The sequence below is a fragment of the Betta splendens genome, chromosome 12 (assembly GCF_900634795.4).
Source record: "Betta splendens chromosome 12, fBetSpl5.4, whole genome shotgun sequence".
NCBI lineage: Eukaryota > Metazoa > Chordata > Actinopteri > Anabantiformes > Osphronemidae > Betta > Betta splendens.
In genome coordinates, this window is record NC_040892.2 from 8,356,234 (window position 1) to 8,375,694 (window position 19,461).

The window sequence follows — 19,461 nt, forward strand, 5'->3', positions numbered from 1 at the left end:
ATTGCAGCGTTAACCACTTTACATGCTGCTAGCCTTTAACAAGTGGGGCATATGTGAGTGCTATAATTGAACCCTCAACCCGCCCTGAGAACCGTAAGCCCAGGTGATTATAGGGAGGTGAGGCACACGGGGGGAGACACGCAATGTTAGCTTTTGTTTATGTGGCGGTGAAGGTGCAGATGAGAGCCTTGCAACAGGATGACTGTAATTTGGTGATGGGCGTTCGACAGACTTGGCGGTCGGTGTCGATTCCCTGAGCGAGCGATTTTCAAACGGAAGGGACCCGAAATTGAAGTATGATGAAACGCGTTAAAACAAAGTGTGGCTGCGTGCGTTCTGTAAGGAAGTTCAGCGACTCGCGAGGAGCATCACACCCACACCCGTCTCTGTCAGCGGAGCGATCGCAGCGCCGCCAGGCAACGCGTAATTGCCGAACACGTCTGCGTCTTTGTTTTCGCTCCTCCACTTCCTCCGTCGCGCGGCTCGTAGCCTCTCCCTCCCTCCTTGTGGCGGGAGTCCTACCCGGATCAATGGGAACCGGCGCAGACGCTGTAGCAATTAACTCTCGGGCCACGGAGGCACCGGGAGAAGCGGAGGAGACGCGCGCCGCAGGGGAGGCCATTCACGCCGGGCGTGGAGCGAACGCGGCGGCCGCGCGGAAAATGGGAGCGAACACACGGCGGCGGCCGGGCCGGAGAGCAGATCATCCCTTCAATTAATGTCATGTGGTGGAATAGTTGGTGTCCGGAGAGAAGAACCATTGCAGGGCTTTGAGGGGCTGCAGAAGCTCATAATAATGCAGCTGCTACTGTTAAAGCCGCACATTTTAAGGCTTGTCCGCCGCAGCAAAACCACTGCATACTAAGCGTGTAACATTTCCAGATGTTCTGTGAAAGGCCGTCCCTCCACGTTTACCTCGTGCACCTATTCCAGTGTTTTATCATTTGTTCCCTCCTAATCCTTTTCTTTCCCACAGACCCGTGAACAAACACATTTATCCTCCGCAGCCGGCCCCTTCCACAATGCCGCGTCCTGAGGCGCGTATTTATATGCTTGTCACGCACTGGAAAACGTAAAGAGGACTGTATCTACAAAAGCGAGAACAAATCAAAGAACGTCACAATTCCTGTGAGGATGACGGCCCATTTTCTCTTTCTTTGTGTTTTTTTTTTCTCATTACTTTGTCTGTGGACAGGCAGCTGAAATAAGCCAACAAAGGCCTCCCTGACCATGAAAGCGTGGCCCAAAAGTTTAAGCACGCATGCGCTGTGCAAAGGAGGACCAGCCACTCCATTTAATTTGCACAACCCCCCAAAAGTTCAAGATACGCTTGTATCGCAACACATCATTAGACCTCAGCTCTGAAAGCGCCGGGTTTGAGTGACAGCGGAGTAAACAACAGCTGAAGCGACTGTGGTGAATGGGCCTCGACCCCCATCGACGGTTCCGCCGCGAGAATCTGCCAAGAACTCCCCGCTCGTCTTGGCAGCGCCGGCGGCGGCGGCGGGAAAGGCCTGGTGTCAGCACCTTGGGCCACTCGGAGGCGCCGATCGATCGCTCGCCGGGAGATTTATGGCCGCGCCCTTTAATGGATAGGTGAGGCTTCTGCTTGGGCTCCGTCCACGCCCCGCACGGGGTTCTTATGAAAATGCGCTGCGTGTTGAGTCGTTGAGAGCCTGAGACGGAGATGACAGGTGGGAAAATTGGAGAGATGATGAGTGCAGGGAAATTGTCGGGTAGCGTGAAAAGGCAGCGGATGAGTGGATAGCGAGAATGTGTTAGTTACAGGGAACAACACTTGAGTAAGAAAAGGACGAGTCGTCTTTAAGGAGGTAAATAGTTTGAGAAAACTATATAATGCTCTTCACACAACCACACATTTGCTGCTTTGAACTGTTTAATTTCATGCTCTCCGTAATTGCGGCTGTATTGACTTGATGCACATCCATCAACCTGACGTGGCTCATATACATGCACGGCCACAATGTGCAGAGCGGGCTGATTTGAAAGGCCGCTGCCTTGCAGGAAGGTCACCGCTTGGAGAAAGCCTCTGCCAGACTCCACTCGCTCTCCCCCTGAACTCTCTCTGTTCCCGTTAGAGGGGAATAAATAGCCTCATTATTCCACCAGGCGTGAGCCATCCATCCAAGTGCGATGCTTCTATTGTTTCTTAAAAACTCCAATCACTTTACAATGAAAACTCTCCACTCTGACTGCTCCTCATAATAGCCCCCATAACCATATTGTTAGACTTATTGGACGTTTTAACCGCTTCCCGACGCACAGTCGCGCATGTAGCGTAGCGCTGGCGTCGCCTTGTTCTGCTCGAGAAAAGGCGATATCGCGTTCAAACGCCTGCGAGTTGTTTACAGCAGGTGACATTAGATTCCCAAGACTCCACTAGAGAACAAGTTGTCAGTTCAAATATCCGACAACATATCAGGCTGCTCCTTTAGCGCGACAGCGCGCTAGCTAGCTGCTACCTTTTTATGACTCATTAGCCGCTCATGTCGTCACGTCGCCGCTGTACCCACACAACTTTGATGGAATTACTCTGGATGTACAAGCCTTGAACACGGATCCGTCAGCACACGTATCTACTGTATTTTCAATGTATCGTGTATATTGTTATATAGCTTTCATCTATTTTGTATTAGGGTCAACCTACCTGCATTCTCCCATTTATTCCCTGTGCACTCAATACACAACTATTAAGTGTTTGTTTGTAGTTTCCCTTATTGCTAGGAATGGTTTCAGTCGAGCCATAACTCAACAGCACCTTTTATCAAGAAACATTACGGCCCAGCACATAGCGGGAGCATCTTTATTGTTATCACCTGGAGATGACCCTAATATCAGGAAAGCAATTGTTTTTATGCCTCGTGCAGCTCTTTGCAGCCGGAGTCTGCCCACACACTGTGCCCGCGCGGCTCGCGCTGCCTGTTGGCTTCGCCTTCCTCCATCCGTGCGCGCCGATAATTATAATCCTGAAAAGCATTTCACGGGGCAGCGCGGCCACGCTCGTTTGCTACCACTGTGTTTAATTCCTCACTATGACACAGTGTACAATTTTAAGAGCGTTTCAGCTGTATTTTCGTAACAATCGCTGCCATAATAATTGGCTCCGCGTGAAAAGGACCTTATGGTGCTTATGCACAACACAGGCTGCTGACTATTCACTTAATATGGGCAGAATCAGAGGAATGTAGTGTACAATAAGTCTGGATAAAGGTCACTGACAAGTGTCTCTCAGGTTGGATTCGTGGGCGCTGCACATTGTCACACGCAGCCTCTTCATGCTCATTGAAACAACTTAAATAGTTGCAGCGACTGAAGGTTGGCAAATGTGGCTTCATGAATTAGCTTGCACAATTGGTTCATGCATAGACCGCGAACACTTGGAGATATGCAGTATTTATCCGTGTGACTATAGCACATTTCCACTGCGTCTTAGGTCAAATGGACCCAATGCATTTAGTTCTGATCTGTACTTGCATCTGTGCAATAAATGGGCTCAATACGTAGCTTACGCTGAAGCCTCGAGCTGCAGCGATCCGGCCCAAACTCACCAGGGGAAGTGATTGAGATGAGTTTGGGATCCAGCTGTCAGGAAAGAATGATATCACATCTCTCATGACAAAGAGAAATATAAACTACAACGCCCTGCAATCTATTATTTAGAACACATCTAAGTGTTTGCAGTTAGAGCTCCTCCAATACTGCATTCATATCCAATTAATTATTCAGCAGTGTGATTCCTCCTCGGTGAGTCTGACACACTGATGTTGGCCGTCCGGGGATGCAGCCAGCTGAGGCCCTGCCAATCAGCCCCGGCGCTGACACAATGATGCCGCCGCCGCCAGCTCTGCCTCAGCTTCCTTCAGCGGGGTGTGCTGTGTGCGATTGGTGCGGCTTTACCCCGCCAGACACTCCATCTGCACTAGATTGCGCGGCTGGAGTGGAGATAGCTGCAATTTGCAGCAATTCCGCCAGTAATTTCGATATGTATGAGGAGCGGAGCGGTCCCGGCCCCCTCCACGAGGCCGGGGGTGCCCGCGATGCCGCCCGTCGCCGGCCCGAGGGCGGATCCCCGCGCCGCCCCGTCTTCCGACGCCTGCAAATGCAGTACATACATTAATGGGGAATGTTAAATGAGCTCGGAAATGTGATTAAGGATGGACGGAGCTGATGACGGTGAGAGATGGGCCCAGTTTCAAGTTTCAAGTCCCCTTTTCAGGTCTTTCGTGTAATCATTGATTTGTTAGGATTTTCTTGAAGCCTTTCAGTTGAAGATACTCTTAAGTACTTTCTTCTGTACATCCAGTACTTTTTAAAGGTTGAACAGAAAAACCTATAGATTCAGGATTAACCATTTAAAGCTGCTTCCGAGCTGAGATCAGCACATGTACTGTACATGCAACCTCTGCTTTGCAGGTTCACCTCCAAACTCAGGGAATGTTTTATTGAACTAAATGGTCATAAAGAATCTTATAATAACATTGTGCGTCGTGGAACTATAATGAAGTCTTGTGCCCAATTAGCACCCAATAGTCAGCAACCTCATTACAAGCAGTTAAAGGTTATGGTCCAAAGACGCGGGGCACCTTTTGTGTACGGCCCCCCACCTTCTCAGGTGCCTCATTACTCTGACGCAGACGGGGGCTCGGTGAGACCACTCCACTGGCACACGGGTGTCGCAGGCCTATGATTAAAGACTTCATGGCATTTCGCCGTCTAATGCCTCGCTCGCCCTGTCTGTCAGCGTGTTTCCTTCTCATCTATCGCGTTCTCCCTCTCCTGTTTTCCCCGTTGACATACAGTAATACTCCAAAAACCCTCTGTACCAGTTCTTAGACTGAGCCAAGGACCATGTTATTCTAGTGTTTGGCTGCGTTCGCTTCACTTGTAGCTGGTCACTTTTATTATAATGTAGAATGGAGGCCAATAGGAATTTTAGGAGGAAGGCTTTGTAACATGTAAACCAGTGGGGAACACTTAACTTCTGTTTGATGTTCTCTGCCTGTTAATTACAGTAATTGTAACGGTCCCAGTCTCCTCCCATCATTTTAGATCAGACATGATTTTAGGTTTTAATCTAGTTCGGATTAGTTGCTGCTTTTTATTGCATCTTTACTGGATTGATCTCTATTTTTGAAAACGTATAAATGCTGGGATCTGTGGTTTGTTTTTGTTTTGTTTAGCAGGTTTCATCTATTTTCCTCCTCAAATTAACTTTCTTCCCTGCTAAACCTTGACGCCCTGTGCCTGCTGCCTTTCTTTCCTGTCAGGCTGTGGCTGCTCTGCTCATTTTGTTTTACCTGAGAGCACTTCTAAATATTAATGCGGTCTTCTCCCTGAGTTACGGCCTCGCAGGCCTGCCAACCCTCCCGCCATTTGTCTACCTGCCGGAGCGTTCGCTCCTCGCCCCCCTCCACCGCTCTTGGCTCAGGCTTTCCACCCTGAAGGTTAATTTCTGATGGTATCGGGCGCGATGGCTTGTTGGCTCTCATTCTTCCCTCTCTCCATTCTATGACTCTAATCCTGCCACTTGTGCAGAATCCCCTCCTCTATTTTGCCTGCTGAATGGCATTTGGAAGCATTTAGTTTCACTAAGGTGCGAGACTGAAAGCAAACCTGACATCTGATACTGACATCCCTCAGAACTACGGCGCATGAGATAAATTAATCTATTCTGACACTAATCATAATTGAAAGCTGTGTGACGCCGCAGGTTTAAATTGTTTTTGCTACCTGCCCTTCATATTAATAGCAAATAACTACAATTTCAGCAGAATCAACCAGCTGTGGTTGGGATTTGTTTGCTTCTGGTATAAAGAAGAAGATTTGAAAAGCATCCAGTCTAGTTGCTGTGAGGAATCACTGCTAATTTTAAACAGACTCTCACCGACAGTTACAAATAAATACTCCAACTGCGTGAACCAAATTTAGACTGAGTACATGTACATCCACTGTTCACTTACCCACACATTTGTCAACATGTGACCCCAAACTGCGTGTGCGGTATTATTACCGTCAGTAATCACTGTCAACCGCATAGTCAAAGCAGACATTTTGACTTCCTCCTTGTCCTCCATTATGTCTGCATGAATAATTCTCAGAGCAACGGCAATGTTTTATGCATAATATATCAAAACAGGACCTCAATACATGAAGATGTTCCACATGGATTTTAGCAGTCAAACACTGAGATGATGACAAGGAAATAAACATGAAGGAAATCAGCATTAAGGTAAAAGTGTGTCCGCGAAGGTTTATATATGTGGAACAGCTCTTGAAGTACGTGTGTGTTGCTAACTCACTACTGATTGACCTTGTTGCTTAGTTAAATGGTGGCACAAATGTTAGTTGGAGAAGTAAATGCATGAGATCAGTTTTAATCAAGGTTCAACGCGGCTATAAATCACCGTGGCCTGCCAATTAGCCCTGCATCTCGTATGTTACACCAGCCCCTGCTGTCCCCATCAATTAAAATAATATGCTCACTCATTAATAATAGTCACAAGAATGCAGCAGGGACGATGAAGTGGCTTTCAAAACAGATGAGTGTCTGCGAATCAAGCTCGCCAGCGGCACAGCGAACGTACGCTTTAATTGTGCAGGCTGCGTTCTGTGTAACTTGTCACCTCCTCCGTGTCTGGCTGCGAGCTCACACTGGCAGCGGCAACTGGAGACAAAGCGGCCGGCGCTCATTCATATCAAATGAACGCCGGGAGACGTCGCGAGAGACGGAGGAGGAGGCGACAGCTGGCGCGGAGATTTCGGCAGGTTCGCGGCGGAGGGAGAGTCGGGCGCAAAGTGTAACTGAGGAAAGTGGAGACCTTTGATCGCCACATTTCGATACAGTATGTGTGTTGGAGATATGATAACAAAAATCCTGCAGGAGGCAGGAGGTTATGGGATTATAATTGGGTCTGACATTGTTTTCGTGGGAAACAACACACTACTTATACTGTCACAAATACAACTGGGTGGTGTTTATTAAAGGTGTGGAGGTTAAGGTCTGGTACTCACTTCAGTACTTGGGTCATAATTGAACCAGATGGGTGTAAAAGTACAGTAAGCTACTGTTGGTTGAAAGTGACTCAGACGGAAATGGTTCATCTCGCTGAGCTAAAATAAGCTCTGTCCTCATAACTAAGTTCTTTTTCCTAGAGAAGGTAACAGTATATATATATACATATATATACACACACAGCCAGCAGGTGCGCGGAGGGAGTTCGGCAGTGGATCAGAATCTCGTTCCCATAAATAAGTCTGAATCCTTGGAAGTCATTGAGGTAATGGTGGAGAAACTGATATTCATCACGGCTGTTTGCAAACCTCCTTTGATTTAGATTATCCCCAGTTTATGCAACACGGCAGCAGGAATATGGCAAATGGAGGAAAAAAAAAACCCTCCCCAGACCCTAAAAGTACTTAATTGCAGTCGGGGCTGCCCCCGACGCAGAAAGAGAAGTTTTAAAGTAGAAAGTTGACATGTTTCATGGTGGATTAACATTTAATTATACCTCACACTGGAGCACTGTTAGAATAACATTCCCTCTTCTGTCTGTCTGTCACTTAATGACTCTGCAGGAACAACTTGCACTTGCCTCTGTGCTTTGGTTCTGCATGCACGGCCTGCTTGAATATGACCCCTGACCCTTGATAATGGGAGGGACATGCGAGCCCAGAAGCCGTCATGCTCCCTTCATCATAATAGCGGTGACGCGTTTGTGTGGAGATGCAAATCGAAGGTGTCGCAGCTCAGCTCTTCATCCAACACACCGTTCTTTCAACGCCCCCCCCCCCCTTGTCGTCTGAGACACCTCCCATCAAAGCCCCTGGATTTAAGTCGCTGAATCTGCTGAGGGTCTAAAATATGCAGCTCGCATTTCGTCTGTGCGGAAACCCGTGAGGATTTAAAGGAAACAATATGTATTAATAATATATTGCAAAATGTATCTTTCTTCAAAGATGAAGCAAGTGACTCAATAATGAGGCTGCTGTGGGCAAAAGTGAACAAACATTCCCAAGATCATTTTTCCCAAGTTAGACTCCTGCCTGGGGTCTGCTGCGATTGCCGCTGAACAAATAGTGCCGCCGAAATGTTCATTCAGCTAAAAAATGCTCTGAATACGTTCTTGAAATGGCTTCAAATGAGCCGGAGTCGGTCGCTCTGTCATTCACACACCGGGTCGGGCCACGTCGCGTCGGGCCGAACGTGTCCGGCTGAAGGAGGACAGGAATGCACAGAGATGCACAGATGCGTGAGGGGAGTGACAGGCCGTCTTGGAACTCCTTTGCTTTTGGTGCCGGCAAATGTCACATTGGGCTCGAATGGGAGCAGCAGGCCAGAGGGTTCAGCACACACCTGCCTCCGTTTCCCTCCCTCAGCCCCTCTCTGACCACATCAAGCCTTCTCTTTGCCCCTAAGAGCAGACGACAGGCGGCTTCTCTCTGACGGGCACAGCTACAGTAACAGTCGGCCACGTCGTGACCTCCACTCGTTCAGCGTTAACCAGCTTGACAGGGGCGATAAACAAGACGGAGGGAGGGGCGGCGGGGGAGGAGGTCGGTCAGGGGGGGGGTGGCTGCTCCTGTTCCTCCGCCGCAGTTGAAACAGTCTGGGGAGCTGCCCCCCAGCAAAAGAGGGAGAAAAGCATGATGAATAATTAACTTCAAGAAATGTCACAAGCGGCAGAGGGAAGTGTAATAATTCCTCTGTTTGGGTTTGAGATCTGGGTTTTCTTCTCTTTCCGGTCCGGCCGCTCGGCGAGACCGTGAGCGCGGGTCTGCGACTCGTCCCCTAAAAGCCTCCAGTATGTTCCCTCTACATGCTTTTCAAATAAAAGCAAATAAATCATTAATATTTGCTCCTTCTAGCCGCATCAGAGCCATCCCACAAAGGGTTTTTCTACATTTCTACGAGTCACCGATGTCGCTTTCATTGGCTGCACAGGCACACTGAAGAAGCGGGACCCTCTGATGTTAATGGTTTAATCAATGTCAGGACGATTGGAGCTTTATTCCTTTCTAGTCTGGGAGAACACAGCCGGGCCTCTTGATATGAATAAAAGATAAAACTGACAAATTTCTCACTTTATGTTCTAAACAAGATAAATTTGTTCTCTTTGCTCTAAAGTTCAGAGCCGTGCAAATGGATTAGCATGACCTAGTTTAATGAGGTAATTGCCGATATAGATCATTGTTATTGTCATTTTTTATAGATCATTTGAAAAGTGGGACTAATAGTTGGCTTCTGCATGCATCAGCGTGTTCCAGATTTAATACTAGGGCGCTTAGCGTGTTTAGCTCACTGGATTCTCTGTCCAGTTAAGTGCTAATGGTCGTTCCACAGTAGTAGATGTTGTGTGGTTACTTTGCACCGCGTCTGTCAGCAAACATCGTACGCGGGACCGTAATGACGCGGATGATTTAGTGGCAATGCATTCTTAAAGATTTCGCTCCCGTCGATGTGCTCGCTAATCACAGTCCGACTCTGATTCCCTATCAGTAAACACATTGATTGTTCGAAATGAGATGCGGATTTTTTTTTTTAACCCGTATTATTTATCTTGCTTTAATCACGCCTGTGGAGACAGTTCAAAGACGCCTGCTGCTCATTCATAATGTGTTGCTTGAAGTGTGCGATAGTACTACAGTCTGTGTGCGAGGCCTAGAAACGTGCGTTCACGCTATCAGGGTTGTCTCAGCCCAAAGGGGGACCCGGGGCAACGAGGAGCCGTGGGCCCCTTTCGAGCCCCTCATTCACACACCAGCCGGTATTTTTAGACTGTTCGTCTTTGGAGCTGTTGAAATAAACGGGTTCAGCCCCGGGTTTGCTGATAGGTCGGTTAAACAAGCAAACGCCGTGGAACACGCGCGGAGACGAGACCCGGACCAGCGCAGATGGCGGAGGTGGCTCAGGGGTCACGGCCCCCGCAGGGACGCCGGCTGCTGCGTTTCATGGTCGCTCTTTCAGACGCCGCCTGACCCTGACGGACAAATGTGCTGCTTCGTTCTGTCTTTTTCGCCGTGACAGCAGCAGGATCGATGCGATGGGGCAGCGCTGCAGCTATTAGCCCGAATGCACACGCGGTGACAGTGCTCTTTTGCAATCGCTCCGTCTATTTGTGACGTGCCAATGTGTGAACAGCTTGGTTCCTGCTTGAAACTAATTTTAAGTAATGTCAGAGTCGCAGCCACACACACCCACGCGTGTCACTGTAAACTTTGAGTCCCTATAACTCAAGGACAAAAACATCGTCCCAGCCGCACATTCCCTTTCTATTTAAGCACAAAGGCTCCTATTGTTTTTGACTTTTCATTTCCTTTGAAGACTTTCAGACTTTTGTATTACCTGTGCGCTTATAGGAAGGAAAAAATGTGGTACAGACTTAAAAACAGCGTAGATCAAACACTTACAGCAATTAAAATAATGTGTCTTTATATCACCCAGACATAAAGGTATTCAGAATAAAGGGAATGAGGAAAGAATACCCTAATTGCCCATCTGAAGCACGTGGGAGGACAGACATTTTTTTTTTTGACTCTAAGCTCCCCTTAAATGGCAAATCAGCAAGACGAGGGAAAATCTCTCCCCAGCGGAGCAATCAGCATAATAATACTGAAACAAAACACCTCAAAATCCTCCCTTGTATTAGATCCCGTTTTAAATAACCTAAAAGTAGCATGTAATTAACAGGAGTTACACCTGAGCATTTAGATTTTAACCAAAGAAGTCTCTGTTGTTCCTTCACTTGTCGTCCTCTTTAATTATTCTGAATTAGAATGTTGCTGAGGTTCTCTGGGGCTTTAATTAGGGACTGAATTAAAGTTATGTAAATACAGTTGGAAGCTGTGGAGCCTTTAAATAGAGTTGCATCTGTTTTTTTTTTTATAGAAAACATCCTCATGCTCTCCTTTGAAGTTTGTCAAATCACTCCAGGGTTACTTTTCCCCACGGTGTTCCTGAGGATTGATATTTTCCCCTCAAAGGGTGACATCACAGCAGATTTCTGCCAGCGAGCCAATTTTTTGGTTTCTGAGCGAACGCGGAAGTGCGTTTGTGTCTTTCTCACGGCGCCACGTCCCCGCGTTTACGTCCCCGCGCACGTCTTAACTGGAACCCGCGCGTGAATTCATTAATGGCTGATTTGCCACCTCCAATTCACTGATCCACTGTGAAAATGAAAAGAGCAGGATCAGCCTCCCATTGGGCGAGATGAAATCCAAACTAAGTGCTCGGGCCCAGACTGCGAGCCTCAGTCTCTGAATAATAATGGGTTCTTTCAGCTGTGTTTGTCATCAAATTAGCCCTCTACTTCAGACGAGGCGCTCGCGGAGTGCAATTCTCGACAGCGACGGAATTCAAATTAGGCGAAGTCGGTTTGAGGTTCGTGGGCTTTAAAGAAGGAGAATGAGTTTCGCTTGTGAAAGCAGTGATTTCCATAGGAGATAAAACCCATAAACACGCGCGCCTTCCTGCTTTCATGCTGATTGTGACGCACGCCACACGATAGACTGTAAAACAAACCTTCAGCCAGCACTTGAAGCCTCCTGCTTCTCTAATACTGCACATCCAGCCGCTGTTATTAAGCGCGAGGCCTCTTTGATGCGTCTCCGTCGCTGCACGCTCGCTTAGTTTTGTCCCTCCGACAAACATCCAAATGCATAGAGTGCATTTGTACGCGCGGAACAATGCCGCCGAACGCGGTCTCGAGGCTGAGCTCACGTTTTTGTCTTCCTGTCTTGAATTTCAAGGGGCCGAGGTTGAGCTCCTGCGGTTCCTCTCTGCCTGACACAGTATCGCTCGTGTGCCTTTGATCAGCGCTGGAGAGGGGAAACTCGCCCCGGGAACCGGCGTCGCTTCGACAAAGCGGGGCAAAACACGGGGCCGGGGACGCGTTCGGTGACTTACACGGCCTCTGTGAGGGATTTAGCAACAATCACAGGATGCGTTCGGGGGCATCCAGTGACGCGATGGTGAGCTGGAGTCGCTGAAACAGGTGCACGCTCCAGCCTCACGCCTCTCTGGTGGCTCCTCGTTCAGCCATTTACACAACCACACAGTGAAAAAGCTTTTTTTTTTTTTATAATCCAAGTTGACCTGAAGGGAACTGAAATGATCACATTAGTGCAGGGCGAGCAGGGAGCGTGTGTTTCCATTATCGGGAGGCCACGGGCGATGCTGACCCTGGTGTTACAGTTTGAAACGTCTCTCTTCGATTTTAAAACCATACCTTTGCTTTAAAGTTTGCTTTCATTCTACAGTGTGTTAGAAACACAAAGTTAATCCAGATGTCCACAAGTCCTGCTGCTTTCCTACGTTATTCATTTTGGGAGTGTTCACATATATGAGCATGAGCCAAGACCCAGAACTAAACTGGCCTCTGAATGAGTGCAAAGCCACTGGTGTCACTCCTTCACCTGAGACCCCACGCGTACAGTACTGTATGCTGCTTCAGTGTCTCCATCCGCGCGCTGCAGCCGCAAAGTTTTGCAGAGAACAACTCGTTTTGAGAAGAAACCCTACACGTGCCGGCAGATGCTCTAAATGGGCCAAAAAGCACATTACGGCTTATTTCCAGAAAGTGTCGGCACCGAGAGGCTGCTGGAATGGCTTTAAATTGTTTGCTGAGAACAAGCGTGGTACTTTGTAATGGATTGTTTTGGTCCGTGTCTCGCGCTCCCTCGCTGCAGGCCTGAAGCAGATCCACGCCCTGTCCATCCAGGGAAACTATGAGCTGCGCATCGACTTGGAAGACTTTGAAAACAGCACCGCGTACGCCCAGTATGGCACCTTCGGAGTGGGCCTGTTCTCCGTGGATGCTGACGATGATGGATACCCTCTGACTGTGGGGGACTATTCGGGGAATGCAGGTACAGTACTGTGTGTACGTTCTAGTTAGACTTTGCTAACACCTGGGTTTTTTCTATTTAACCTAATTGTGAATCCAGTTACAGGACTGAATAAAACCTTAAGACAGCAGCGTTCTAGGCGCGTCCACTTACACTATTGAACCATGCAGGACACAGAGAGGAGGACTCCTGGTGCCACCAGAGCCGAGCCAGCTACCTGTCACCCTGATTAAATTACTGCCAATTAATTGCACTGCTTGACCTGCAGCGTAAACAAAAAGTCGCTGGAAACGAAGAAGCAATTTAAGGGACCTTTGGGGAGCAAACGCAGAGGGAATGGGGACAGATATGAAAGATGGAGCAGCGGGGGGAGAAAAGGGAGGCGTGGAGCAAACTAGCAAGGAGGAATGAGGCAGGTGTGGGAAGAGGGAAACGGGAGGCGCTAAATAAAAATGAGCATGGGGGGGGGGGGCGGATAAGTAGACGGGCTGAAAAGGGAAACCAGGCATGTGTGCAGCAGGGTTTTGCCCAGATATGATGTCTGCTGAAGAGTCCTGTAACATGACTCCCGCTGCGTCCTCAGCACGGCCCCGACCTTGAACTCGCGCCCGTTAGACATTTGAATCCCTTCAAATTAAGGGCACGGGGGGTCTCTCGGGACGCCGCCGCTCTCCGGTCAGCCGGCAGCGGCTCATTTGGACTCGGGGCAGCTGGGTCCTAATGGTCATCGCGGGGCGCTGGCAGCCTCCTGCCGCCGAGGTGACACCCCGCCACTGGCCAATGAGCCTCGAAGTCCCTTTTGTTTGTCTCCCTCCCATCGTCATCGGCCGCCCCGAAACAAGCCTTTCCCCATTCTTTTCTCCTGATGACTGGTTGCCACGGCGACGCCAAAATGGAGAGCAGCGTTCGAGGGTGAGGAGCTAGGTGGCCACATCCTGGGCAATTAAGTGCCGTTTGAGGCCCTGATGAGCTGTTAGCCGTCACCTGGCGGCTGGCGAGCGGCCTCTCATTCAGCTCTCGGCTTCGTCCCTCCGTCCACTTCACGTCACAGCTTGAAGCCCGCTTTAGAACAAATGGAGGACGGCCGGAGAGCGAGGGAAAGGTAAAGGGGCTTTATTGGACATTATGAGCTCTTTAAACCTCCATTCGCTCCGAACGGTGGCTCTCCGCTGCATCTGCGCGGACGCTGCTTCCACTCTTACACTTTAAGCCTCTCACAGACGCGAGCGGCGGCGTAGTTATCGACGCGGCCGCCGCGCCGCCACTGGTGAATCTCTTCGCAGCGGGTGGATTTGCAGCGGCGCAGTTCGATCGCGCCGATCGGCCGCGCGCAGGGCGCGATTAAGGGAACGCGGGCCCTGCGGCTCGCCCGCGCCGCATCCCTGCAGTGGTCTTACATCATTGTCATATTCACGGGTTGCAGGAGGGTGGGGTGGGGGGGGGGGGCATGTGGCCCTGTGAAGATTTCCACACCACAGCGATAAACAAAACGGCCAAGTTTGTTTTTCCTTCCCGCACTTCCTGACTGACACGGAACCGTCGGGGGGAGGAGGGGGGGGGGCATTATTAAAAAGGAGCAGATAAAAAGGTCAGCGCGGAACCTTTAATAAATTGGCTACAAAGCCGTCTGACCTCCTGCTTCCGATAATGAGAAGCAACGCTCTGGAAGACAGTGGAGCTTTTCATTTCCCCTCCGTTTGCGCGGGGTGATTAATTGAAACTTTGCGGCGGGAGTGCGAATCAGCCCGGGACGCGTCTAACGGCTGGTTCCCTCCTCCCTCTCGAACCCGCGCTAACGCCGCGCTTCTCTCGCCCCAGGGGACTCCCTGCTGAAGCACAACGGCATGAAGTTCACCACCAAAGACCGGGACAACGACCACTCGGAGAACAACTGCGCCTCCTTCTACCACGGCGCCTGGTGGTACCGCAACTGCCACACGTCCAACCTGAACGGCCAGTACCTGCGCGGCCAGCACACCTCCTACGCGGACGGCATCGAGTGGTCCTCCTGGACCGGGTGGCAGTACTCCCTCAAGTTCTCCGAGATGAAGATCCGGCCCACCCGCGACGCTGAGAACAAATGAGACTGACACAGAGAGGAAGGCGCTTTTTTAAAACATTACAAACCACAATTTCTGACAGCTACAGTAGGTGGAGTTACTTGTCTTGATATTGTTTATTCACTAAAACATACCGTACCTCCTTGACCTGAGTTGACCCTGCTGTTTGCCTCCTGGTGTCTCTTCCTCTTTGCTCCTCTTCCTCCATCGCTCAGCTCCTGCTCATGCTGGCTGCCATAGTCCTTCCCCGGTCCCCTTCTTAGAAACCTCTTGTAGCCGTGACGCCCTGTTTTCGACCATTCCGTTCGTTGAGTCCGCCGCGCTTCGTCCGGTCCTCGGATCTGCGCTGACGCAGCATTTAGACCGGTCCCGCCGCCCATTTCTGCTTAACCGTGGAGCTTCACCGAGCGGAACAGACGACGTCCTCACTGTCGCCCTCCTGAAGACGCCGCCTCGGCCCTCGATCGGTGCGAATGAGTCCCAGCAGGACGGGGCAGGAAGTGGAGAGTTTTGAGGAAACAATTGGACAAGACCTAAATTAGTGAAAAGGAACGAGGGGCCGGGGCGAATCGAAGAGGAGCGGAGGAAGAGGAGAGGAACGGGAACGCGAGAGACAACGGAGGAGCTCATTCGTCTGACTTGGGCCATTAGGGAGCATATTGTGCACTTTGTCTGATCCGCCTGCCAGCTGAGTATTGGCCAAGTGATGCAGCACTCACAGATGGTAGCCCAGCACTTTGCATTCGTGTGCGCGCGCGCGCGCGTGCGCGAGCGTGTCTGCGGTGGAGAAAGACAGAGTTCTGACACCATCAGTGTCCTGTCACGACTCCAGCGGAGCTCCGCCCCCGACCGCTGACGTCACTCCCTCCATCCTCCGCTCACGCCGGACGACGAGTGAAAAAAGAAGGATAATAATCTGATGACGTGACGATGACCCGCGGCACCAGAGCGGGTTCCGCTTTAAAACCGGTGCCAACGAGCCCGTTTCCACTTCCCCGCGTTTGTCCTCGGTTTTATCGCCGGTTCTCGTTTCCCGGTGAGTTTCACGGGATTCTTGTTTTCGGTGCGACACCGTTTCACTTGTCACGCAAGAGGAAAGTAAGTTGCTGTAAAATAAGATTTGATGCTCTGAACCACTGTCTTTGTTCTTCTGAGTAGGAATTCAACCTTGTGTTATAGCACAACAATATTGCCTAAAGCAAACACACAAAAAAAGAAAGGAGAAATGTTGTGAAGAGAAAAAAATGCAGCGAAAAAAAAAGTTGGTGAATACTTTTTTTTCCACTTTCACAGAGTTTCTTTGGATATATATGAAAAGCTTTAAAAATATCTGTAGATTTCTTGTACAGTGTGTCTGACTTCTAGAGCATGTGAACCTGTTTCTTACTATGCTACAACACAAAGACGACTGAAGCACATGGACTGAGCTACGCGTTGCAGACGTTTTTCCAGATCATTTTCCTGCCTGTGTGAACGGTGGCTCCCGAGGTCGAACCCGAGGCGGACGAAGGACTGCGATCGTCCCCCGAGTTCGAACCGACAGCACAAATCGGCCGCGGACGCCGGAAGTGGGACGGTGCGGGCCTCTCGGCGCATTAGCCGCCCCGCCGGACGCGCGCGAACCGCCTGGCACGCGCCGAGACGCTGAGACGCTTTTAACCGCGCGCTGGAGGGTGTCGCCCCCGGTGACAGCGAGTTAACGTGCAGCGCTGGAAAACCTCTGATACCGGAGCGGCTGACAGCTTCTCCGTCGTCACCTGTGTGCGCGCGCGCGCGCGTGCACATACAGCCGTGCGTCACGTCACGGCAGACTTCCGCCACCTTTCCTCACCTTCAAAGCACAGGCGCGTGACACGGACACCTGAAGCGGATCCTGGGAGCGCGCGCGAGGAGGACGTCGTGCCAATGTGTGTGTACATGTGTGTGTGTGTGTGTGTGTGTGTGTGTGTGTGTGTGTGTGTGTGTGTGTGTGCGCTAAACGGAGTGCGTGCGTCTACGGTGTCTCTGCGTGTACACATCCAGTACAGTATATGCACATGCTTCGGTTTGTACATGCCCACGTGCATGAGCCAGACAAGACGACGGGAGGCTGAGTGCGTCTCTCTGTGGATTTTTGAAGTAATGTGATGCTTATGTACAACCTGCCTCCCCTGGTATTTGTGTTGATGAACTGACATTTACGTGATTCCAACTATTACTTATTGTGATTGTGAGCCCATTAGGGTGGACGCCACCTGCTGGTACTGTGTTGAACTGCGCTCGTACCCCCCCCCCCCCTCCCGTCGTGCTTCACTGTGTGCGTCGAGGCCCTCGTTACTTCGCAGTAAAGTACGGTTCGCCGCGCGCCTCCTCTCTGTCTTTCCGTTGGACGAGTCGCTCCCTCCTCTCGCCGCCGCCCGCTGACCTTCCAGCCGAGGCGGTGACTAAGGAGCGGAATCAAAGGTTCTAATCATTCCCGGTTTTCCCGCTCATTACAGTGCATCAGCAGCCTCCTGATCGATCCCCCGGTCCCCGAACCTTCTATCTTTCTTACTGTGTACCTCCTTAATTGCCTTGGCCTGTGCTGCCAATCCCCCCTCACTCCATAACCCTTAAATGCTCCTCTCCGCTCCCCCTGTCCACACCGCCTGCCTCTTTTATTGTTTTGCCCCCCCCCCCCCCCCCGTCCTCCAGTACCAGCGCAGAACTAACTCTGTTTTTGTTTTCTTTCATTTCTTAGTGAAGTACTATAGATTGTTTTGCTGAATCTTGATAATGTGTTTTAATGTTCCTGTTGACATTTAATAAACATTCACATTTTATAAATGGGGAACAGGCAGACGTGAGCGTTTTCTTCCTCACTGCATTTGTGCACCTTTTCAGAGCGGCTCTGTTTTTGCTTGTTTAGTTTATCTCCAGATTCTGATTTGATTTTGCAGAACAAACTGTGAGCATTTAGTTGCATTTTTATCTGTCATGAGAAAAGCTAGTTAATGTTTTGGGCCGTCGACCCCAATGAAGTGAGACCGGGTCCGGAAAGGTTCACACACAGACCCAGAATCTTAACAATGCCTCACGTCTTCAGGGACCTCGCTGATCGTTTGGGCTTTTATTTGCTCTAATTTCCCGCTGTCGTCCAATCGCAATGGAGGTAAATTAGATTTTGATGTCCGAACAGATGCCTGTTGAAATAAATCGACAATCATTTCCGTAAACGACGTCGCGGTAACCAGTGTTTGGATGAAGCTGAAGAGATGACTCGGCATCGCTGAAGGAAGGAGTCGGCGACGTGCTGGAGTTTGGAGGAGGAATCGTGTGTAAGTGGTGGAGTCAGTGAAGGGGTCCTTCAGGTTCCTTCACATGGTTTAGCGTGTTCTCCGTCAGCTGTTTCCTCCTATTTCTTTAATGAAATCAGCATTTCCACAGCGAGGCCTTTAAGCATCGGCAGCCACTGTTATTATGTGTTCACACGATCCCATTAGTTTTTCTGCAATGTTAGCGTCTAATTTCACTCCCACATCCATATTTAAATCACTGAAAACGCTGCTTATGTAATGGCGTGTGTGGAATTCTATGATTTCCTTGGCCGCTTTTATTTCCTCACTGCCTCTGTTCACGGCTCCTCTCCGTTTTTTTCCATTTGAGTCCTCCTCGCTCGTCCTGAGCTGGAAGCTGAGGGCTCGCTGACGGTAATCTGCACATTTTAGCACGGCAACGCCATTAATTTCCACGCTCAACATCCCCTGGTGTGAAAACGGGCAAAACAAAGCGGCCTGTCAGCAGCCGCATTCCTTTGTTCGCAGCTGAACCGAGGCCGCGTCTGCACATCTGCCAACATCTGCCAACATCTGGGAGGGTCACCATAGCAAGGCTGCGTGTTGACGGGGCTGCAGCTCCTCCATCCATGCTTCAAACAGCAGCAAATTGAAGTCTGTGATTAGAGCCACTAGACGCATTCACACGACTGCTCATTAGCTGGGTAACGTCAAGTTTGTTTTAGCATTCAAATGAACCTGATGAAACATGATTACAGTACATGGAAATATTCCGCTCCGTTCATTTTCCTAGTAATTCCTTGACTTTTCCCGACCGAGGCCGCTGCGTTCCGTCTCTCCGTCCAGTCGGATCTTCGCTAAATCTCTGCCTTAAACTGGTACCTGTGCTCATGTTTTTTTTGTTCTATCAGGTTCAATGTAACGTCTGAAATCTGAAGAGCCGCGTAAGACGGGGCTCAAAGAAAAAGCGGCTCCAGACGTCAGTCGTGCTGCTCAGTTACCGTTTGGGAGAAGAGACGATAAGCGCAAATAAACCGCATCTATGTTTGCGGGGCTTGCTTTCAACCTGTCTGCAGCGACTCCGAGAATCGTTTGCTCCACCTGCCACATGGTTTGAGCTCAGGGGCTTTGACCCCCCCACCCCCCACCCCCCCGCAGCTCCTTTCACGCCGCCTCATCTGTAAGGTGGGATCACTGAAAAACAGAACTAAAGGGGGCGATGAGCAGTATTAGCATCAGCTCATCAGCCACGCGACCACATCAGCATCAGCATCAACCAGCAT

General features: G+C 50.0%; 1 protein-coding gene across 5 annotated transcripts in view; it reads left to right on the forward strand.

The window, feature by feature from the left end:
* Positions 1-17,736, forward strand: part of fibcd1b (fibrinogen C domain containing 1b) — an 81,320-nt gene extending 63,584 nt beyond the window's left edge. For 4 of the 5 annotated variants that reach the window (XM_055513373.1, XM_029168386.3, XM_029168383.3 and 1 more), the window contains 2 exons: positions 12,706-12,885; positions 14,683-17,736. In XM_055513373.1, the coding sequence (XP_055369348.1) occupies positions 12,706-12,885; positions 14,683-14,948 (446 nt within the window). In that variant the 3' untranslated portion in view covers positions 14,949-17,736. The remainder of the gene's footprint in view (positions 1-12,705; positions 12,886-14,682) is intronic. The other variant, XR_003787711.3, reaches the window with a different exon arrangement.
* Positions 17,737-19,461: the final 1,725 nt, after the last annotated feature.